The following is a 24,936-nucleotide window of genomic DNA, read 5'->3' on the forward strand; positions in this document are numbered from 1 at the left end:
CCATCAGATCACCCCTCATCCTTCTGAACTCCAACGAATAAAGACCCAGTCTACTCAATCTATCATAAGGTAACCCCCTCATCTCCAGAATCAGCCGAGTGAATAGTCTCTGTACCCCCTCCAAAGCTAGTATATCCCTCCTTAAGGTGACCAAAACTGCATGCAGTACTCCAGGTGCAGCCTCACCAATACCCTGTACAGTTGCAGCAGGACCTCCCTGCTTTTGTACTCCATCCCTCTCGCAATGAAGGCCAACATTCCATTCGCCTTCCTGATTACCTGCTGCACCTGCAAACTAACTTTTTGGGATTCATGCACAAGGGCCCCCAGGTCCCTCTGCACCGCAGCATGTTGTAATTTCTCCCCATTCAAATAATATTCCCTTTTACTGTTTCTCCCCCCCCCCACAAGGTGGATGACCTCACATTTTCCGACATTGTATTCCATCTGCCAAACCTTAGCCCATTTGCTTAACCTATCTAAATCTCTGCAGTCTCTGTCCTCTACACAACCCGCTTTCCCACTAATCTTTGTGTCATCTGCAAATTTTGTTAGATGACCTGGAAGAGGGGACAGTGTAGTGTATGTATATTGTAAACAGTTGTGGTCCCAGCACCGATCCCTGTGGCACACCACTAACCACTGATTTCCAACCCAAAAAGGACCCATTTATCCCAACTCTCTGCTTTCTGTTAGCCAGCCAATTCTCGATCCATGCTAATACATTTCCTCTGACTCTGCGTACATTTATCTTCTGCAGTAACGTTTTGTGTGGCACCTTATCGAATGCCTTTTGGAAATCTAAATACACCACATAGCTCCACCACGTCAGGAGAAGGAGGATGACGAGAAGCAGGAGCAAGAACAGCACGATGGAGGACTCAATCGCCATTCTGCAAGGGCGGTCGCGACCATCTCATCAGACTTCGGTTCCAGTGAATTCCAGCCCATTTCCCTGTTGCTCTGCACGTCCCCATCAGCACATCAATTTTCCCTTCCATACCACAGGCCCAAAACAGAAATGAGAGACACTCCCAAATATGCAACATTCCAATAAAAATTTCTCATACCATTTAACACTAGCATAAACAGCAATTATATTTAAGAATCACCCTTGTGCAATTCATTATGTCCCCTCTTAATACTCTGTTTACCTATTCTAGAACTCCTTCGCAATGTGTCCTACGTGATTGCAGCACGGCTGGTAGGAGGTTGCGGAGTGTTCGGACCAGAGACTACAGATGCCCTTGACCAGTCCTGGACCTGGAAGGCCCGGCTATAGACTGCACCACCTCAGGCTGGATGCCAGCAGTTTGGGCTGGCTGGATGACAGGCCGCGATAAGTGCAATGGCAGAGTGGCTTTGGTGGGCTCAGGAATGCGGTCATTGAGGGAGCACAGCAGGTTCATGCTCCACTGACTCACTGCCAGGCCCATGGGGCAGTACCTCAGCAGCTCCACCATCTTCTGGAGCACAGATTGGTGGGCTGCTGCAACACAGTGAGATCCCTGGTTGACTGTGGTGGACCCAGTGGCGATGGCAGCAGCCAGAGCACGTGGGGTATCCAGCTGAGACTGCACGAGAGCAGTCTGAGACTTGATGCGACCAACCATTGACTGCATTACAGCACTAAGACGTTGCGTTTGCCTGTACTGCAATGGAAGCTGCCACATTGACCATGACACGCGTCACGAGGTCTGGATCCGCACGGTCTATGTGGGAGTCCACCATTCCTCTGCAGAGTGGAAGTGATGGGCTCCATGATGTGGTGCAGAACTCTACGCAATGTTGGAGGCAGACTCCTCCACGCTCCTTACCATTGCTCTCGGGTACCTTGCCATTGAATCAATCATGTCGGAGTGCATGGCAATCACCCTTCTGGTGAACACCTCTCCATCAATATCCTCATCTGAGTCTTGTGCAGCAGTACTCACACTTCAACTCTCCCTCCAGGGAGCTGGCTCCCGGGCTACCCTTTCCCCTTGGCCTTGTTGCAGCCCACTACTTCACCCAATGCAGACCCCTCTGCTAAGCTAACCTCCAAGGACCCAAGGGCCGTGTAGTACCAGTCTCTGAGCTGGTGCCTGCAGGTGAAAGATGCAGTGACATGGTGCTTCGGTCTTCTTCCTCTTTTCCCTCATTGTAAAGTCCTGTCCCCTCAGTACAGATTCACACGAGGCATGTAGTGAAGTCAAGGTCACTCTGGACCTGCACCTTTATTTCACAGCTCTGGAATGCTGCACTTGCCAGAGACCTGTCCTTATATACACCTGTCTCTTGCAAGTGCACCCCTGGTGGCAAGGTATGCTGGTGGTTACAGGTCATATCTTATTACAGTCATGTATAGCATGTTAGGATACAGTTATATATAATAATGTAAGATACATGACATCACCCTCCCCCAAGGTCTTATTGTCTTTATAGGTTCAGTCTCAGGTGGTCGACGCTCTCACGTGGAGCATCTGAGTTGTGGTTCAGTTGTTTGCCTTGGTGTCTGTTTTTCTTTGGGTGTGATTGCTGGTATCTCGCCTGGGCTGTCTGTTGGGATTGCTCTTTCCTCAGGTTGTTCCCTCTGTCTGTCCACCAGGTGTGGTGCGAGTTCCACATTGTAGTCTGCCTCTGGTTCCGCAGTGTTGTTGGTAAATCTGCTTTTGACTTGGTCTACATGCCTCCGGCAGGTTTTGCCATTGTCCATTTGTACTACCAGTAGCCGGTTTCCTTCCTTGCCTGTTACTGTCCCTGCAAGCCATTTGGGACCCCTGCCATAGTTTAGTAAAAACACTTTGTCCCCTATCTCATTCCATCTCCCCCTCGAATTTCTGTCATGGTACTCAGTCAGCTTACGGCGTTTTGCCTCAATGATTTCGTGCATATCTGGGAGGATTAATGAGAGCCTTGTTTTTAAAGTTCTTTTCATCAACAGTTGCGCGGGAGGGATCCCAGTCAATGAGTGCGGACGAGATCTGTATGCCAGCAGCAGTTGCGACAGGCGACCCTGCAGTGTGGGACCTTGGATTTTAAGCATGCCTTGTTTAATGATTTGCACTGCTATCTCCGCCTGGCCGTTGGAGACCGGCTTGAACGGTGCTGTCTTGACGTGATTTATGCCGTGGTCAATTATAAAATCTTGGAATTCTGCGCTGGTGAAGCATGGACCAGTGTCACTGACCAATATGTCAGGGATTCTGTGCGATGCAAACATGGTTGCAAGGCTCTCCACAGTGGTGGAGGTTGTGCTCGAGTTTAAAATGGTGCATTCGATCCACTTTGAAAATGCATCCACAACTACGAGGAACATTTTGCCCATGAATGGGCCCGCATAGTCTACGTTCACCCGCGACCACGGTTTGGTAGGCCAGGGCTTGGGGCTCAGGGGAGCCTCCCTGGAGGCATTGCTGAGTTGGGCACAAATGGTGCACCTTCGGACGCAGAGCTCCAAGTCCGCGTCAATACCAGGCCACCAGACGTGGGATCTGGCTATGGCCTTCATGAGAACGATCCCCAGGTGCTCGCAGTGGAGCTCCCGGACAAATGCCTCTCTGCCTCGCAGAGGCACGACTACTCGGCTGCCCCACATCAGGCAGTCTGCTTGTAGTGATAGCTCATGCATGCGCCTGTGAAAGGGTTTTAATTTCTCGGGGCAGGCATCACGAGCCTCTGCCCAGTCACCGGTTAGGACACATCTTTTTACTAAGGATAATGTGGGATCGCTGGCCATCCAGGCTCTGATTTGGCGAGCCATCATGGGCAAACCTGTGGACTCAAAGGCATTGATTGCCATGACTATCTCAGTCCTGTTCGTCAGACCCTTCCGTGGTCGCCAGGGGTAGCCTGCTGAGCGCGTCGGCAGTTGTCTGTGCCTTATGGTATCGTCGTAGGACACCAGCATGAGTGCCCACCGTTGAAATCGCACCGAGGCGTTTATTGCCTTGCTCTCGGATAGGAGGGACGTGAGGGGCTTGTGGTCAGTTTCTAACGCGAACTTGGCCCCGAAAGAGATATTGGTGCATCTTTTTGACACCTTACACGCATGCGAGCGCCTCCTTCTCCACCATTCCATACCCGCGCTCCGCCCGCGAAAGTGACCTGGAGGCATAAGCTATGGGTTGTAATTTGCCTGCACTATTGACATGTTGCAAAACGCACCCGACCCCATACGCTGACGCATCGCATGTGAGAACTAGCTTTTTACCTGGATCAAACAAATTCAAAACACTATTAGAACACAGAAGGTTGCGTGCCTTATTGAAGGCGCGTTCCTGGACGTCCCCCCAAAACCAATCGCACCCCTTCCTGAGTAGCACGTGGAGAGGCTCCAGCAGTGTGCTTAAGTTCTGCATAAAGTTCCCAAAGTAATTGAGTAGCCAGAGAAAGGCACGCAATTCTGAGACATTCCGGGGTCTGGGTGCCAGGTGAATTGCTTCTGTTTTGGACTCTGTTGGGCGGATTCCATCAGCGGCAATCCTTCTGCCCAAAAATTCAACCTCGGGTGCAAGAAACAGGCACTTGGATTTCTTGACTCATAGGCTTACCCGATGCAATCGCTTTAGTACTTCCTCCAAATTACGGATATGGGAGTCGGTGTCCCTGCCCGTGATAAGTATGTAATCTTGAAATATAACCGTCCCCGGGATGGACTGGAGCAGACTCTCCATGTTGCGCTGGAATATGGCAGCTGCCAACCTGATGCCGAATGGGCATCGATTGTACATGAAAAGGCCTCGATGTGTGTTGGTGAGTAGCTTGGATTCCTCGGTCAATTCTTGCGTCATATACGCAGATGTGAGGTCTAATTTTGAGAAAAGTTTAACTCCAACCAATGTGGCAAATAAGTCCTCCGCTCTGGGCAGCGGGTACTGGTCCTGTAGGGAGACTCTGTTTATGGTAGATTTGTAGTCCCCATAGATTCGTACGGATCCATTAGGCTTCATGGCTGGGACGATGGGACTTGCCCAGTCGCTAAATTCCACAGGTGATATAATGCCTTCCCTCAGAAGCCTGTCTAGTTCGTGTTCAATCTTTTCCCTCATCACATAGGCCTTGTGATGGACCGGTCCAGCATCCTGTGTGATGTAGATTTTGACTTTGGCCCCTTTGAAGGTGCCTACACCTGGCTGAAAGAGATGTTCAAATCGCTTTATAACTGTTGAGGAGGTCCGTTCCTCTAATGACATGGCATGGACATCATCCCATTTCCAGTTTAGCCAGCTTCTCCCCAGCAGTGCTGGGGGGTCTCCGGGGACAATCCACAGGGGAAGTCGGTTCACTGTCCCTTTGTGTGTGACAGAGAGCATGGCACTGCCAAGGACTGGTACGATTTCTTTGGTATAGGTCCTTAGTTTGGTGTTGACCCGTGAGATTTGGTCTGTCTCTTATGTGGCCAGTTGTTCAAATTGTTGAGCGTCCATGAGAGATTGACTCGCTCCCGTATCCAGCTCCATGTTGACAGGTATCCTGTTGAGTAGGACCCTCATTATAGGAGGCGTCCTGTTGTAGGAGCAGCGGCCATTGATCGTGTTGACCCGCTGTACATCGGTGTCCCAGGTACTGTCCCCACCATCTTCTGGTCCGCTTTCCGACCCATCCGATTCGTATACCAGCCGAGCTGCCGTTATTTTGCACATGCGGGCCAAATGCCCTGTATATTCACAGTTCCTGCAAACAGCCTGCTGAAATCGACATCCCCTTGATGAGTGCCCACCCCCACACCTCCAGCACAGACCGGTTCCATTGTTCAAAGTGTTCCCAAAGAATGAGCTGCATCTGGCTGATCTCTCTTTGAGCTTCTCTGTTTATAGTTGATTTCTCACATTGTGGATTGATGAGGTGTGAACGGCCGTTCCTGTGGCCCTTGATAGCTTCTTGCGCCACTGCCCGCTGTCGAGAGCCTGTTCTCCCGGTTTTGTCGGTGTGTGGGGGTAGCAGCTTGTTTAGTGCCGTGAACTTCTGGTTCCGATATTTCGTTAATTGTCGTACCTGCATTGTAAATCAACCTCGTTTCTTCTTCCCCTACCAAGAATGTCTGTGCAACCAGTGCTGCTGCCTCTAAGGTCAGTTTCTTGGTCTCTGAGCTTTCGGAATATGCCTGCGTGGCCTATTCCTTCAATGAAAATGTCTCTCAGCATTTCTCTCCTCAGTTCATCGGAGAACTCACATAAACTAGCCAACCTCCGAAGTTCCGCCACAAAGTCGGGTGTGCTCCGGCCCACACAGCATCTGTAGTTGTAGAACCTGTGTCTGGCCATGTGTAGGCTGCTCGCTGGCTTCAGGTGGTCTCTTACCAGTGTGCTCAATTCTTCAAACGACTTGCTTGCTGGTTTCTCGGGTGCCAACAGATCCTTCATTAAAGCGTATGTTTTCGAGCCACAGCTGGTCAAGAGATGGGCTCTTCTCTTGTCTGCCTTATTGTCGCCTAACCAGTCTTTGGTTACAAAGCTTTGCTGGAGCCTTTCTATAAAGTCCTCCCAATTGTCTCCCGCATTATACTTTTCATCTGATCCGTTGTTCGCCATTCTGTGGATTCTGTAATCCCGTAACTCGTCGCCACTGTAAAGTCCTGTCCCCTCAGTACAGATTCACACGAGGAATGTAGTGAAATCAAGGTCACTCTGGACCTGCACCTTTATTTCACAGCTCTGGAATGCTGCACTTGCCGGAGACCTGTCCTTGTATACCTGTCTCTTGCAAGTGCACCCCTGGTGGTAAGGTATACTGGTGGTTACAGGTCATATCTTATTAGTCATGTATAGCATGTTAGGATACAGTTATATATAATAATGTAAGATACATGACACTCATCACTATCATTGGAGGGCTCAGGGATAGGCTGGTCATTTGCTGGCTGATTATCTGAAAGCATAAATGGCACAAGACTCATGTTCAGGGGAGGGCAGGGATGGAGCAAGGAAGGCAGACAGTATCAGGAGCTGGAAAGTGACAAAGCCTTCTGGTGTGTGAGGGGGAAGTGGGATGAGGAAAGGAGAGGGGTTAAAGATACTCAGCGGGGTTGACATCGCCGACGGCCACCAGCTGCGCGCCAATGAGCTACAGCACTTGCTCCTCCAGATTGGACAGTTCCTGCAGCTGAGGTTCACCCCCGCCAGTCCTGTTGCTCCCTCCAAATGTGCCGTCTTGGCCTGCAAAAGAAAGAAATTTATGTGAATAAGAGTCCAGCTATGTATGTGGGAGATATGCCTGTCATTGTTGAATAGCTGTGAATGTAGCCAAGGTGTGTGAGATGAGGATGTGAGTTTGAGTAGCTGCACACATTTGGTGGTTTGCTCAGTGTGCACAGATAGAGGTTCAGGGGCTGGTATGTAGGAGGTGTGGAAGCATGTACTCACCTTGACCACCCGACTGAGTGTGCCTGAAGAAGTTCAACAACGAGTGTTCGATCCACCACAGTGTTCGCCGGCACCTCGGCCACTTCCCTCCACATGGCCCTGAAGACCTGTGGCAACGGCCTCCTTCCAGTTGCCAGGAAGAGCACATCCCCCTTCTCTCAACTGTCCCCACCAAAACCATGTCATTAAAACGCAGTGCCCTCTCCCTTCCAGCTGGATTTGCAGCAGCCATACCTGAAACTCCTTCCACTTGTGCTCAGCTCTCCCTCAAATGCAGCACTGGTGAAAATGAGCAGTTGCAGCTTGTTATAACCTCTCCTTGAAGAGCTGGAATGAGGCAGTGTGAAGGATTGAAGGATGATTGCTGAATACAAGTCATCTGAAATTGGGCAGCGCTCTTTTGCTAATCCCCCCCCCCCCCCCCCCCCCCCCCCCGAGGTCATTAGTGCCTTATTTACCTCTCCCCTTTCCTTCTTAATTGGCGCTAAATCCCAATTTAGAAGTTAGGATTCGTTTGCGCCTGGCGCGAACTTTTGAAGTATTAAAAGTTAGCCCCTTCTCCCCCATAATGAATTAGTCAAGATAACCAATTTTCAAGATGTATCCTCATTAAATCCAGCCTACTTTGTTCTGATATGCTACCCAATTAACTGCCCTGGGACAAGAAAAGGCCACAGACCCATACAACTCACCCACTTTTTTGGGGGTCGATCGCATTGTCACATACCAGCCCTCCCTTCCCCCCAGAAAATAAGATGCACAGCCAATTCAGGATTCCGATCAAAAAATCCTTTGACCACATTAGGTTTCCAGACTAATCCAGGAGAAAATAGCAAAGAAGGGATTAAAATCCCTCCTGTTGATGTGCTAAAATGATGCCAAACTGGTCAGACCCTAGCAAGGTGGCGGAGATTCGCAATTTATATATTTAAAAAATCTGTACATAGTCTAATATGAAACAGAATTGCACCGCGGATCGTGAGCTCCAAATCCAGGCAAATAGCTCTTGCAAGTTCTGATCATTGGTACTGGCAGCTTTAAGGGCCCAAGTTTCGAGCCGCGCCTAGAACGGCGCAGTCCCGACCTGGACGCCCGTTTTTCACGCCACAGTGCGCCTAAAAAAACCTCCAGATTCTCCACCTCCCTGCAGATCCTCTGGCCCTCGGCGCAGTGCAGCACGAGTGGTAGGGGGCGGAGCCAGGTCCCTGCGCTGAAAACAGTGCCGGGACCTCTGCACATGCACACTACAGTGGGCGCGCGCATGTGCAGTAGCTCCAGGCGCCCAAAACTGTGTGGGAGGGGCCAAAGCATGCAGCCCCTAGCCCTGGCCGAATGGCCTCACTGGGGCTGCGTGCATAAGGCTCCTCCTACGGCCAGCTCCTGCTTGCTCCCGACCCGACCCCTGCTTCCCGCCCCCAGACCGGACTCGACACCAACCTGACTCCCGCTTCCCCCCCGCCCCGACCCCCCGGACTGGACCCGACCCGACTCCCGCTCCCCCCCCCCCGCCCCGCCTCCGGACCGGCCCGACTCCTGCTTTCTCTCCCCCCCCCCCGCCCCCGCCTCCGGACCGGATCCGACATCCGCTCCCCCCGCCTCCGGACCGGACCCGACCCCGACCCGATTCCCGCTTCCCCCCCCCCACCCCCCGGACTGGATCCGACCTGACCTCCCTCCCCCCGACCCGACCCGCACTCCCTCCGACCCGACCCAACACCACCTATCTGTAAATCTGGTGCTGGGGACGGGCCCTGCCCGAAGTCACGGGCCCGGCCCGTTCAGCCTCCCTCCCCCTTCTTCTCCTTTTCCCCCCCCCCCTCCCCCAATCTCCTTTCTTTCTCTCCCTCCCCTTCTCCCCCATCCCTCCCTCTGCTCCCCCCCCTCTCGCTGTCAGAAACACAGACACTGACAGACAGAGAATGAGACACACACACAGACAGAGATAGAGACACTGACAGAGACATACTGGGAGGTGGGGGGGGGGGGCATCCCAGCATGCTGTTGGAGGGCTCCCGGTGCTGCAGTCGGTAAGTGGAAAATGTTTTATTTATTGATTTAAAAAAAAAAATTATTTCTTATTGATGTATTTATCATTTATTATTGATGATGGCTCTTTATTTGTAAAACTGAAGTGTTTAATGTTTGTAAACTTCCATTTTAAACCCCCCCCCACCCCCAAACCATTCCTTACGCCTGATTTGTAACCTACGCCTGATTTTCTAAAGTGTAGACAAGATTTTTGAGCGTACAAAAATCTTCACTTACTCCATTCTAAGTTAGTTTGGAGTAAGTTTTCACTGACGAAACTTTGAAAACAGGTGTAAGTGGCCGGACACGCCCCCCTTTGAAAAAAAAATTCTGTTCCAAAGTGAAACTGTTCTAACTGACTAGAACTGGAGCAAACTAAATGGCGAGAATTCCGATTTCTAAGATACTCCATTCTACACCAGTTGCTCCTAAAAATCAGGAGCAAATCATGTGGAAACTTGGGGCCAGAGTAGCTGAAGAGCCGTTCGCATGAACTGCTTCAATAAGCACATATTTAAAACTCAATCATTAGAGATCACAGACTTTCCCGAGACAGCGTTGCATTTATTGACTTTAACATGATGCAGGCAGACAGTATAATTTTAAGAAAGGACACCAACATTGTTATGAACTTACTGCATTACAGACAGGAGTCAGTCAGTCATCGCAAATATTTGTGCAGCACTTCCAATTATGGTGCTGTTTGGATCTTTTAAACTTACCTTCTGTAGTTTCAATACCACTGGGATAAAGACCATGGTACAGTACAAATAAGGTATAAAAATTGCTAGTTTCCCTCTCTAACCGGCTGAATAACAACTGTAGGTATTTACTCACTCCATATCAAATAGATTTCTTGCTCGAGAATATTCCAACTGTTTATTGCTTTATCAGACTGACTGAGCTTCAACATTGCTGACCTGAATAGTTGTACATTTTTGCTTTAATTTTGAGATGTAAATACATCACAGTACATCAAAATGAGTTCCGACAAGTCGCAAGTACACCACTTCATACAAATGATATCTCTTCAGTAATCTTCGATGAAACCAAGCAATGTTGTGTAAGCTCTGCTAAAACCAATTACTTCATCCCCAAACCGACTCAGATTCTTACCATTTGTGAAGAATGTTTAGTACCTCAATTGGAATGCAAGCAATTCTATATTTATAACCTGGGGTGGGCAGGGGAAAAAGAGCATCTGCCAAGATAGACGAAGTAGTTGAATTTGGGTTCAAAAGCACAGACAATTTTTTTACTACATATTCTGTTTGGATTACAACACAGGCTTCGGCATTTCAAATTCCCTCCAATGATTCACCATTTTTTTCCTCCCGATTTACTGTGCTCCTCCACCCCAAATGCAAAAAAAAAAAGAGTCATTTTCCCTTGATCAACTCAATGGAAGTCACAAGTTGAGAACCTAGACCTCCCGGCATAAACTTTCCACTTTATATTAAAAAAAAAGGTACAAAAGAGTTAGTTTCCACATCAAATAAATTAGACTAGTTTGCAAGGCAGGGCAGGCATTACAATATTCTACTGTAAGCATGGATTGAATATGCACAATTGTGAAATGCTATAGCAGAGCAGTACAAATGCTCATTATATTTTATGACAAGCAATTCAAAATGCAGTTGTGGAAAGCAAACATGCCCCAATAATTTACACATCTCCATAGCCTCACCTCTCTGAAATTCAGCTTCCCATCGAAATCCTCATCTACTTCTTTGATCATGTTTTTCAGGCCCAGGTGAGTCTGAGGGGCTCCAAGTTTCTCCATCATCAATTTTAGTTCCATTAAGTCAATGAAGCCATCTTTTCCAGAGTCATAGCTGCAGTACAGGAAATGACAAATAAGAGACATGGAAACAGGCAACCTCTCATGATGCTATTGGCAGGGGGTGGGGGGGGGGGCGGGGGGGGGAGAGAGGAATGATGGGATGAGAAGGGGAAAAGGAAATAAATAAAGATGGGGAAAAAGAAGAAAATCAACCCAAATTATCTGCTATTTCAGTGCCATCAATTTCCTAATCAAGTTTGGATTTCAAATGTCATTAGTGAGAGCTATACCAAAGAACACTTGCTTACCCATCCATTGCAATCTTGGCATTATAAAAAGCTTACCATAAGAATTAACATTTATTGAATATGCTTCCAAAGAGGAGGAAAGAAAAGTGTGAAGGTACTATATAATTACGGCTTTCTAATAAGCATTTTAATAAAAAGTTATGAAAAGATGACAAACTAGCAGTTACGAGGAAAGACGCGAGATATTTCCACTGGAGGAGATTGAAGCGGTTTTTAAAATTATAAAAGTTTTGATAATCTTTCCCTAATCACTCCATTTCCTTTGCTGACTTAGTGATAAAAGGTCAATTTAAAATTACAGAGAGAAGAGGTGTTAGGAGAAATTTTTTTGCACAGGATTGTTGGAGCATAGAATGCTTTGCAACAGGGAATACAGGGTAGTTGAGTTAGAAAAAAAGTGATTATTCGAAAATAAAAGGAAACTAGAGGTTTGGTGGGAGGGGTGCCGGGGGTGGGGGGGTGGGGGGGTGCGTGGATTTTAACCCCGGGGTCACGTGGGAAGCTAGTACTAAAAATCTGAATCCAGACCAGAATCCACCTCCGACCCACCCACTTCCGGGTTTAACGACAGGGGTGGGTCATTTATTTCAATTATAATGAGGCTGGCATGCCTCACATTTAAAATCCAACTTTAGCTGGTTGAGTTTTGCAGACTCCAAACTGCTGGATCCAGGAGGCAAGTGCCTTTATAATTCCCTCCTGGATGTAGCCTCCTTGACTAACTAACGCCCCCATCCTCCATAATTAGAGACTCTCTTCTCCCCTCGCCCACCCCCCCCCTCCCAATACTCCTTCGCCCCCCCCTCTCCCAGTGCCCCTTCGCGCCCCCCACTCGCCAAATCGCTCTCCCAGTGCTCCTTCACACCGCCACCACCCCCCGCCCCCGATTCCTTCTGTGGCCTAGTGTCGCAGGCCTACCCACCCACATCCAGCCAGCCTCTCCAATCCAGCTGGCTGTGGGTGGGAAACAGGTTTCCCCATGCAAACCAGACCCGACTATTCAATTCAGCAGGACCTATGGGAAACACATTCTTCCAGGTTACCCCAACCGTTTCAGAGCCTCCACCCCTCTTCCACTCTCAACTTACCTGCCCATTAAAATTCAGACCATAGAGAGCACAGCAATAAGATGAATTTGTGGATGGTTCAGACATGGGCTGAATGGCTTCCCTTCATCTTATAAATTTCTATAGGTCTATGGAAAGACGATTTCACCTTTTAGGTGTCGGGATTGATGACTTACTCTGACTGCGATGGAAGATCTAGGTTTTTTCCGCATCTATGAATGTTTGGTACGCAGCATTAATACCCTGTCACACTAGGGAATGAAGAAAAAACACAGGATACCAGACACCAAAACTTGCTGACTATTCATATTTTACACCAGTGGAATGACCAGATAACTATTGACTATTTCAAACCTTCTAATCATGCAAAATTTTTCAGAGCCAATTTAATTAAGTATTGTACCAAATTCTACGTACTGAAAATATGGAGGTTATTGGTGGGGGGGGGGGGGGGGAGATGCAGGGAGAATCCATTTGAATAGTAAATCCTAACTATCTGACCTTGGCTCATCTAGGGAACTCTGTAAATGCAGTTAGTGTGCCATACTCTATATTAAGTTAATGTGCTATATCTGCATGATCAATCTTTCTTGCAGTCCACCACAGTTAAATTAATATTGCAGAGTTCAGCAACAGTCCAAATAGAACCTAGAATCTCAGATTTAAAATATTTGACTGTCACAGGAACTGAACTTATCAATACCATAGTAACGGAAAGCTGCGTGTACAAAATGTATGGGCAATTATTTATATAATTAAACAGTGAAATAATTATGGAGTAGTATTGTTGAACTTCAGAACACCTTTTGCCAGTCAAAAGGACCAACACACACACTTTTCTACAACCACCACTAGTCTACATTTACTCCAAGGATAATAACTAGATTTAATACCACCATGACCAGTCAAACATTCGTGGTTACTAGGAGTAACCAGTCAATAGCTTTCAATTTCAGTCACTATTAGAACTATATTCTCCTATATTAAAAAAAATGAATGCAAAATGTAGAACACAATTATTTTATGATTGAATAATAAATTGCAGTGCTACATTTTTGCTCACTCGGGTAAACAGACAAGTAGTCTCACAGTTCTCTATTCCAAATGGAGCAGAAGGCCAAGTATAAATTTTCGAAATCCCAGACAAAAACAAAAATCATTCAGCAATTTCCCTGCAAAATTTACTGAAGAATGTATTTCATTTAGCAACAGCAAAATTTTGGTCATCTAGTAAGATATCTATTTATAATCAAAGCAATAATGACTACTTTTCAAAAGAGAAGTTGTGAACGAATATAGAAAAAGGCATCAAAAACAGCATGCCTCCTCAGGCAAAAAAACCCCACAATATTGATGACTACGGTTAAGATGACTACAGTCAAGACATTGATTGTTCATTGACAGCAGCATTAATTAACCCTCAAAAAAGTGGGGCAGGAAAGCAGAAGTTCCACGTCGAGTTGATAATGTAGTTGCCTACAAGTTATTGAACCTTTTACAAACTGGATGCCTCAGCACCACCCATTTAACAAAGTTGCACAGGTGTGGGTTAGGAGGAATCTCCTTTCACTCATCAATCTGATCAGGAGTGGAAATAAACAATTTTGCCAAATACATTCAATCTGGCACACTAGGTCGATATGACAATCCTGTTTGGGGTAAAATGGAAGAGAAATAAACCAGCAATATATGGAAGTGGGTTGAGTGTGTGAGAGTAGATAACAGCTAGTCTTTTATCAAGCCAGCCTTACTAATGTCATAGCTTTGTTTAAAATAAAGCAACCAGCCACTTGGACAAGACATACTGTTTGATTTGAAATTAACCAGACACCCAAGATTTGAAACAGCAATGAATGGCCCTTCTTTATGAGACTGGTGCCATTCGCGCTGTCCCGATTATAAGCAATGATAATGAACTACAAAAATAAGGGGGGGAAAGAGCAAACTATTGATATTAAATCAAGTTTAAAAAAAATATGCAACTTGAAAACTTGTGCAAATTGTTTCGCTCTTACTTTTATGGAACAGTGGCCCAGATTTTCCTGTCAAAAATTACAGATTTATAGCACTCACCATTATTTATGCACAAATGGTACAGCAACTTTAAGTGAAGGGCAGGCGTGTGATTAAATGAATATCCAAAAGTTGCACCGCTCCGCCATTAGCCTCCCGAAAATGGCATTTTGCTGCCTGGCTCACCATTGAAAGACGAAGTTACTGGTCAGAAGTAACTGTACATGAGATTTTACAGATTTAAAAAATATGTTACTGATCAAACATTCCATAATACAGCTAAAAGGGGTCCTGCTATTTTTGAAATGGCTGAACCCCTTTCAAGGATCAGGAAGTAATTAAAAGTGAAATTTTAATTACAGGAAAATCAGGGCCATTAAATACCTATTGTTCCATTTCGTGTCAGACCCCAATATCTTGGATGTGCATTGGACATTGGCTGCACTGCTCCCAATCCACCATGTGCTCCGTGCGGTGTAGGCGAATTATTTTTCCAGCAAATTGTGGTGTGAGTTCACCACTGGAAGATTGGGGAGCACAACGGTCTAACTTAAGAGTTTACTGCCAATAGTACCATTGCAGCAAATTCTGGGCCATTATATACACTTTACTGGAGATCTGACAACTTTTAGCTCTTGGTCCATGAATGAACTTACTCCATTATTGACACATCACATCTGCGACTACTATTTTAAAGCTATAGAGCAATACAAAAAAGTGTACTGGTTTAAAGTGCTTGCAGAAGTCAGGTTTCCAGATTTGTACTTGCACTACTGACCTCCCTCTAACCCGAGGATTCTGGTCTTTAAACAATGAGAACCAAAAAGGGTGAAGACTTAAAAAGGTCAGCAGCTGAAACTTCAACACATGCTGTACACTCAATGTACACAAATACAGAAGCTTATAAAACAGCTGACAGAGAAAAGGTGGACGAAAGGGAGAAAAATCCAATATACTGGTCAGAAGTAATTGCACATGAGATTTTACAGATTTAGAAAAAGTCACTGATCCAACATTCCATAATACAGCTAAAAAGGGCCCTGCTATTTTTGAAATGGTTGAAGCCCTTTCAAGGACTAGGAAGTAAGTGGCTTGTCAAGTCCTTGGCCTGTTCGCACATAAGAATAGGCACTAATCAGCATTTAAAAATAACTTGAGAATCTAGGAGACTGGCAAAATACCAGGAATAAGCAACAAAGGTTATATATATATATAACTAAATATTCCTCATTCAAAATGCTGAATGTATCTGATAGTAAAAGTAAACTATTATTAGAACTGTATGGCACAGCAAAGATCAGGTCAGATCAGTCCAATAATCAAGCTTATGTTACGAAGACACAGCATCCATGATAGGTTCAAAAATCAGCTTTATATATCCTTTTCAGTATATTTTCAGTACATTTAAATAAAGGTTAGGAAACTACAAGTGAATAGATAGTCATCCCATAAGCTTTAATGCACCATTTAAAGCTGCACCACTGAAGTGTCATCACTTGAGGGCAACGATGGCAAATGACACTCGGCACCTGCAGAATCAAGCCAAAGTGACAACTGCCCTCTAAGCTACCTTCAGGATAGCCTTATTTATACAAGAACGCATATTCTGCACGAGAGATTGGTGAGTTTTGCTTTATATACAACCTTTGTTGCTTATTCTGCACAAGAGATGGTGGTCTCTTTCGAAAACAAAAAACTCACCAATCAGCATTTCCAAGGAGAAATGCAATGACAAGATCAAAACGTGAGCCAGTTACATCATAAAAGATAGCGACCATAAAGAAATCCCTGCAAGCTGAACAGGCATTCATGGAAGTGTATTGATCCAAGATGATAGGTTCCTGCATCATCAAACAATTTCAATACATCCTTCATTTCTCTGCTGGGGCTCGGATGCGATTTGTCCAGCATGTACACTGCACAAAACACATCCACAAGTTCTTCCTGAACCTCAAGGGGACACACCAATTGTATTCAAAGATTCTCTGAACCTCAGATTCTCAAAAAAAAACTGGATGTACATTATGCCTACTTTTAATCATAATATTTAAATAATTGGCAATGATCCAACCTGGAAACAAAACAAATGATCAAAAAATTAGAACAGCTTTTAATTTGATGCACTGAATGCATTTGTAATTTTTACTGGCCAATGTATTGAGTAGGATCAGCATGCTCAATTCAGACAGTCTATTATATAGTATGATTGGATTGCTTTATTGTAGGCCACAACCAAACCAAGTTGTTGTGCATATATTTGCAATACAGTAACCCTGAAAAAGATGCCGCGAGGGTTAATTAATTCATATGTTCTGCTGAACAGAAGTATAAAAGTAAAGATTTATTCACAGACTGAGGAAAGGATTAAAATGTTACACAGAAACATTCTTCATTCATACACAAGGTTTTCACTCCAGCTCTGACATTTATAAATAGATTCTTTCATGTCTTGTGACAGAGGGGCCCAGTCAGGGAGGCAACTGGCTCCTCTACAAAAAACGACCTGCATCTAAAGTAATGTGCACAACTGTGCTCGGCATTTCTGTCCCCCATTCCCACATACTGTCGTCAGCTTTTTAGCTGTAATCTAAGCGGAATTCAGTTAGAACAATGCAGCTGCTTTATCTGCCATTAGCAGAAAGTGGTAGCAAATGCTAACAAAAATAAAAGGCCGTTTTATCCATCCAAGCCCTCAACTATCACATTCCCCACCTACTTCAATATGCCAAGATTCATGGCTTTCAAAGATTGGTTAAGAGTCCAAGAAAAACAGACACTGCTTTGTACGCTTTCTAATTTCTCTACAACTATGTGGTGCATAATGATTTGCACTAACTGTAGTGACTCGAGTGCCTGATGGTTAAGGTGAAAGGAATCTTGTCATTCTGGTTAACTCTGACTAGACTAGGTAAAGAATACCAAATGTTAAACTTATGCAGGAAAGCAAACAGGTGCTGAGCCCCCATGCCCACCCCCCAACCCAATTCAGCTGCAAAGAGAAATAACTTTTTTTCTAATGAGCATTTTTAATTTCCAAGCAGTTTTCAGCACGAGAGATTGGCAAGTTTTGTTTTAGAAAAAGACCACAATTGGTATTTCCAAAGAGAAATGTAATGACATGATCCAAACATGAGCCAGTTACCTTATAAAAGATAGCGACCAGAGAGAAATCCCTGCAACCTTAAGACGCTCTTATATAAATAAGGCTATTTTAAACATCAAGATAGCAAGAAAGTCAAATTTGCTTTAGAATGGTACAGTAATTTATGAATTCACTACAAAAAGCCTCATTAGGCAAGAGTTTACTAAACCAAAAAGGTCCATGTGAATACCTTCCCGGAGACAACTGTAGAATTACCACTGGGGATTGGGGGTAGTGAACATAATACGAACATAAGAATTAGGAACAGGAGTAGGCCATCTAGCCCCTCGAGCCTGCTCCGCCATTCAACAAGATCATGGCTGATCTGGCCGTGGACTCAGCTCCACTTACCCGCCCGTTCCCCATAACCCTTAATTCCCTTATTGGTTAAAAATCGATCTGTGACTTGAATACATTCAATGAGCTAGCCTCAACTGCTTCCTTGGGCAGAGAATTCCACAGATTCACAACCCTCTGGGAGAAGAACTTCCTTCTCAACTCGGTTTTAAATTGGCTCCCCCGTATTTTGAGGCTGTGCCCCCTAGTTCGAGTCTCCCCGACCAGTGGAAACAACCCCTCTGCCTCTATCTTGTCTATCCCTTTCATTATTTTAAATGTTTCGATAAGATCACCCCTCATCCTTCTGAACTCCAACGAGTAAAGACCCAGTCTACTCAATCTATCATCATAAGGTAACCCCCTCATCCCCGGAATCAGCGTAGTGAATCGTCTCTGTACCCCCTCCAAAGCTAGTATAGCCTTCCTTAAGTAAGGTGACCAAAACTGCACGCAGTACTCCAGGTGCAGCCTCACCAATACCCTATACAGTTGCAGAAGGACCTCCCTGCTTTTGTACTCCATCCCTCTCACAATGAAGGCCAACATTCCATTCGCCTTCCTGATTACCTGTTGCACCTGCAAACTAACCTTTTGGGATTCATGCGTAAGGACCCCCAGGTCCCTCTGCACCGCAGCATGTTGTAATTTCCCCCCATTCAAATAATATTCCCTTTTACTGTTTTTTTCCAAGGTGGATGACCTCACACTTTCCGACATTGTATTCCATCTGCCAAACCTTAGCCCATTCGCTTAACCTATCTAAATCTCTTTGCAGCCTCTCTGTGTCCTCTACACAACCCGCTTTCCCACTAATCTTTGTGTCATCTGCAAATTTTGTTACACTACACTCTGTCTCCTCTTCCAGGTCATCTATGCGTGTTGTAAACAGTTGTGGTCCCAGCACTGATCCCTGTGGCACACCACTAACCACCGATTTCCAACCCGAAAAGGACCCATTTATCCTGACTCTCTGCTTTCTGTTAGCCAGCCAATTCTCTATCCATGCTAATACATTTCCACTGACTCCGCGTACCTTTATCTTCTGCAGTAACCTTGTGTTGCACCTTATCGAAAGCCTTTTGGAAATCTAAATACACCACATCCATTGGTACACATCTATCCACCATGCTCGTTATATCCTCAAAGAATTCCAGTAAATTAGTTAAACATAATTTCCCCTTCATGAATCCATGCTGCGTCTGCTTGATTGCATTATTCCTATCTAGATGTCCCGCTATTTCTTTCTTAATGATAGTTTCAAGCATTTCCCCACTACAGATGTTAAACTAACCGGCCTATAGTTACCTGCCTTTTGTCTGCCCCCTTTTTTAAAAAAAAAAAGAGGCGTTACATTAGCTGCTTTCCAATCCACTGGTACCTCCCCAGAGTCTAGAGAATTTTGGTAGATTATAACGAATGCATCTGCTATAACTTCCGCCATCTCTTTTAATACCCTGGGATGCATTTCATCAGGACCAGGGGACTTGTCTACCTCGAGTCCCATTAGCCTGTCCAGCACTACCCCCCTAGTGATAGTGATTGTCTCAAGGTCCTTCCTTCCCACATTCCTGTGACCAGCAATTTCTGGCATGGTTTCTGTGTCTTCCACTGTGAAGACCGAAGCAAAATAATTGTTTAAGGTCTCAGCCATTTCCACATTTCCCATTATTAAATCCCCCTTCTCATCTTCTAAGGGACCAACATTTACTTTAGTCACTCTTTTCCATTTTATATATCAGTAAAAGCTTTTACTATCCGTTTTTATATTTTGCACAAGTTTACCTTCATTAATCTATCTTTCCTTTCTTTATTGCTTTCTTAGTCATTCTTTGCTGTCGTTTAAAATTTTCCCAATCTTCTATTTTCCCACTAACCTTGGCCACCTTATACGCATTGGTTTTTAATTTGATACTCTTCTTTATTTCCTTGGTTATCCACGGCTGGTTATCCCTTCTCTTACCGCCCTTCTTTTTCACTGGAATATATTTTTGTTAAGCACTATGAAAGAGCTCCTTAAAAGTTCTCCACTGTTCCTCAATTGTGCCACCGTTTAGTCTGTGTTTACAGTCTACTTTAGCCAACTCTGCCCTCATCCCACTGTAGTCCCCTTTGTTTAAGCATAGTACGCTCGTTTGAGACACTACTTCCTCACCCTCAATCTGTATTACAAATTCAACCATACTGTGATCACTCATTCCAAGACTCTTTTACTAGGAGATCGTTTATTATTCCTGTCTCATTACACAGGGCCATCTAAGATAGCTTGCTCCCTTGTAGGTTCTGTAACATACTGTTCTAAGAAACAATCCCATATGCATTCTATGAATTCCTCCTCCGGGCTACCCCGTGCGATTTGATTTGACCAATCGATATGTAGGTTAAAACCCCTCATGATTACTGCCGTTCCTTTTTCACATGGCTCCATTATTCCCTTGATTATTGCCCGCCCCACTGTGAAGTTATTATTTGGGGGCCTATAAACTACGCCCACCAGTGACTTTTTCCCCTTACTATCTCTAATCTCTACCCACAATGATTCAACATTTTGTTCATTAGAGCCAATATCGTCTCTCACAACTGCCCTGATATTATCCTTTATTAACAGCTACCCCACCTCCTTTCCCTTCTTGTCTATCTTTCCGAATTGTCAGATACCCCTGTATGTTTAATTCCCAGTCTTGGCCACCCTGCAACCACGTTTCTGTAATGGCCACCAAATCATACCCATTTGTAATGATTTGTGCCGTCAACTCATTTACTTTATTCGAATGCTGTGTGCGTTAAGGTAGAGTGTTTTAATACTAGTTTTTTTAAACCAAGATTTTTAGTTTTGACCCCTCCTGCAGCCCCTTTACATTGGGGCCCCAGCTGTTTACATTGTACATTAATGATTTAGACGAGGGGATTAAATGTAGTATCTCCAAATTTGCGGATGACACTAAGTTGGGTGGCAGTGTGAGCTGCGGGGAGGATGCGATGAGGCTGCAGAGTGACTTGGATAGGTTAGGTGAGTGGGCAAATGCATGGCAGATGAAGTATAATGTGGATAAATGTGAGGTTATCCACTTTGGTGGTAAAAACAGAGAGACAGACTATTATCTGAATGGTGACAGATTAGGAAAAGGGGAGGTGCAACGAGACCTGGTGTCATGGTACATCAGTCATTGAAGGTTGGCATGCAGGTGCAGCAGGCAGTTAAGAAAGCAAATGGCATATTAGCCTTCATAGCGAGGGAATTGGCGTATAGGGGCAGGGAGGTGTTACTAAATTTGTACAGGGCCTTTGTGAGGTCACACCTGGAGTATTGTGTACAGTTTTGGTCTCCTAACTTGAGGAAGGACATTCTTGCTATTGAGGGTGTGCAGCGAAGGTTCACCAGACTGATTCCTGGGATGGCGGGACTGACAAAGAAAGACTGGATCAACTGGGCTTGTATTCACTGGAGTTCAGAAGAATGAGAGGGGATCTCATAGAAACGTTTAAAATTCTGACGGGTTTGGACAGGTTAGATGCAGGAAGAATGTTCCCAATGTTGGGGAAGTCCAGAACCAGGAGTCACAGGCTAAGGATAAGGGGTAAGCCATTTAGGACCGAGATGAGGAGAAACTTCTTCACCCAGAGTGTGGTGAACCTGTGGAATTCTCTGCCACAGAAAGTTGTTGAGGCCAATTCACTAAATATATTCAAAAAGGAGCTAGATGTAGTCCTTACTACTAGGGGGAATCAAGGGGTATTGTGAGAAAGCAGGAATGGGGTACTGAAGTTGCATGTTCAGCCATGAACTCATTGAATGGCGGTGCAGGCTCGAAGGGCTGTATGGCCTACTCCTGCACCTATTTTCTATGTTTCTATGTTAAGAGTGTTGCATGGTTTCAAACATCATATTACCTACTTTACAGATAAGCAGGCCTTTGTCCATTCAGCAGCACGCATGAGGACATTTCGCATTTACAGTAGAAGGGGCTGCTTCTCAACATTTTGTTGCATTTTATTGCCCAACACACCGGATCTTCTATAACCTGGTAGGTGCGAGCAAATTGGAGGACTGTTCCTGGGTCTCGCTTAAACTGCCATTCACATGTCCAAGATGCATAGGATCCATGGAGAGGGTTGCTCAAACTACTTGCCACCCTTCCGTGGCCTTGTGCATGTCCAGGTGTCCCTGGAGAGGGATCACACAAGTCCATCAATATGCTCGAGGCCTTCTCGACCAGTGGGCACTGCAGGATGTCAACTGCATTATGAAAGAAATTGGATTATGAATTTGTTTTATTTTGTATAGATGTGTGCTTTTGTGGAATATTAGTGATATATTGATGGTGCAGTCTGCCGGGGGCACTTGGCAATGATGTTTTTCGTCCTCATGGCATTGGATTACTCCAGAGCCCTTTCACTGGCCTAGTTCAAAATAGCCCATACAATGACTGGCATGACAATAGAAGTGCATGCAATAGTGTTACAGCATATTTCGAGGGTAGTGAAAAGGAATCTTCATTTTACATCTAACCCACGCAATAGTCGTATTGCAAGTATCTGGTGATAAGAGTTAAAAATACATCCTATCCCAGCTACATTTTGTCTCTCCCCTTCCCCCAACACATCTCATTTGAAGCAGCACAAACTTTCACAAAAACGTTTGCTTAATTTTCTCTTTGGTTGTATGTTGTGATACAACATTTCAGAGCCTTGGCTTATTTTTGTTCCATTAGAATTCTGAAATTTTCAGTTTTTGCAAGCAGCATCAGGAATGTTGGATCCACTCAAAGAACTGCATTGGCATCAATAAATCCACCATATTCATGTTAATTTACTCCAGCTGTAGTTTGTTTATTCAGCAATTGCTGCCCTAGTAGAATTCTATTTCATACATGAAAGAGCTCCTTTCTCTGGATAATATATTTTAGATCACAAAAATTGTTGAGGACCAATGTTGCCACTAATTCTTTTTGGGTGCGCGGCCCATAGAAATTTCCGTGCATGCGTGGTTTTCCCCATTGTAAAGCTGCTGAGCGTCCAGCACGGGACCTTTAGGCCACGCAGTTTAACGGGAACATTGTTGAGGACAGCAGTCGTATTTCATTCCAGGCATTAAATTGAGCGGTTTAAAATGTAGTGGTAATATCGGAATGGTAGATTGACACTGACACACACACACATATATGTGGAGACCCTGCTGATCCTTTTGGCAGGGCCTCAGTAACATATTGTAGGGCTGCCTTCTGCCCAGCAGCTGGCCAAATGGGCAGGCTGGTGAGTGAGCAGGAGGCTGCACTAGTGGCAGGAAGCTGCAGCCAAGAACCCCGAGGTACGGACCCTGGCACTCAGAAGGGAGCATCAACTGAGGGCGGGAATTGGGAGGGCTGGCGGGGACCAAAGGCTTCCTTGAGGGGCCGAGGCTTGGGGTGCAGTTTGAGCACACCAGCTCCTCCAGGCCGACATGGAGTGCTGAGAGACCCACTCACCTTGGGGAGTCGGCAGCTCCTACCTCGGATCAATTGCCGGGAGTCACACTGGTCGGGCTTCCCCCTCACTTGCTACCAAATTCAAGTTGCAATGCCAATGATGTAATCAGGCCGCAACGGTTAATTAGGCCCCCCATCTGCCTTTTGCCGGAGTCCACAGTCTGATTTCCGCACTTTATTTTAACCCGACCCCATTCCCGCCCCTTTAAATTTAAAGGTCATTGAGTTTATAAATTTAATCCGGCTGTTTTGAAATGGACATATAAAAGAAAAAGCTTTAAATGATGGAAACTGGCAGTAAAAATAAAATCAGGAAAAATGTTGCAAGTCTAGGAATAAGTGAAAGTAAAGTACCATTTTGGGTGGATACACTGTCAGGTCAACGATTAGCTTAATTCTTTATCATGTGATATGAAATTTAAACAATTTCCTGTTCTAGCAAGTACAGTACATGAGGTTCTTGTACTGTATTCAAGTAGCAGACAATATGAAAGATATTACTGAAACTACATATGGAATGAAACTACATATCCAAAAAGACATATGGAATGGTAATTAAATTGAGATGACAACTGGGGTGGGGATAAGGGGGGGGGGAAAAAAAGAAAAAATCTTAAACATACAATTAAGCCAAGCTGTACTGGCGTCACTGGAGCTCTATCATTTCAATTGCAAAGAGGTTCCAAGCTAATCATTAAAAAAAAACACACACACTGGTTGTGCTAGTCACCAGTAACTGTACACAGCACCAACAGAAGAGTTGATGAAGTTGCATCAGTGTCCCAATAAAGCAGACATCTTTTACACATGTTTTCCTTTTCCCCCCACCCCCACCCTTCGCTTAAAAAGTAAAAATAAAAAATGGGTCACTTCGCACTTGGTTGACTGAAATATCCAGTCACAGATGTAAAGCAATCCTTCTCTTAGTTGTTATTGTTGAAAGTCCACTGTTTCATGGTTCCTCAGGCAGCAAAAGACAAAGACAAAACACACACTTGCGTTTTTAGTGCCTTTCACAATCACAGGATGACAAAGCGCTTCAGATACTGTGGCAACAGGAGCGGGTCAGAGGCTGGGTATTCTGCGGCGAGTATCTCACCTCCTGACTCCCCAAAGCCTTTCCACCATCTACAAGGCCCAAGTCAGGAGTGTGATGGAATACTCTCCACTTGCCTGGATGAGTGCAGCTCTAACAACACTCAAGAAACTCAACACCATCCAGGACAAAGCAGCCCATTTGATTGGCACCCCATCCACCACCTTAAACATTCACTCCCTCTACCACCGTGGTTGAAGTGTGTACCATGTACAAGACACACCGAAGCAACTCGCCACAGCTTCTTTAGCAGCACCTCCCAAACCTGCGAGCTCCACCACCTAGAAGGACAAGGGCAGCAGGCGCATGGGGGCACCATCACCTGCAAGTGCCCCTCTAAGTCACACACCATCCT

At 45.2% G+C, this 24,936-nt stretch overlaps 1 protein-coding gene across 1 annotated transcript in view; it reads right to left on the reverse strand.

Moving 5' to 3' along the window:
- efhd1 (EF-hand domain family, member D1) overlaps nucleotides 1-24,936 on the reverse strand; it is a 152,579-nt gene that overhangs the window by 32,769 nt on the left and 94,874 nt on the right. The window contains exon 2 of the mRNA XM_070883380.1: nucleotides 11,059-11,206. Within this exon, the coding sequence (XP_070739481.1) occupies nucleotides 11,059-11,206 (148 nt within the window). The remainder of the gene's footprint in view (nucleotides 1-11,058; nucleotides 11,207-24,936) is intronic.

The sequence above is a fragment of the Pristiophorus japonicus genome, chromosome 6, assembly GCF_044704955.1.
Source record: "Pristiophorus japonicus isolate sPriJap1 chromosome 6, sPriJap1.hap1, whole genome shotgun sequence".
NCBI lineage: Eukaryota > Metazoa > Chordata > Chondrichthyes > Pristiophoridae > Pristiophorus > Pristiophorus japonicus.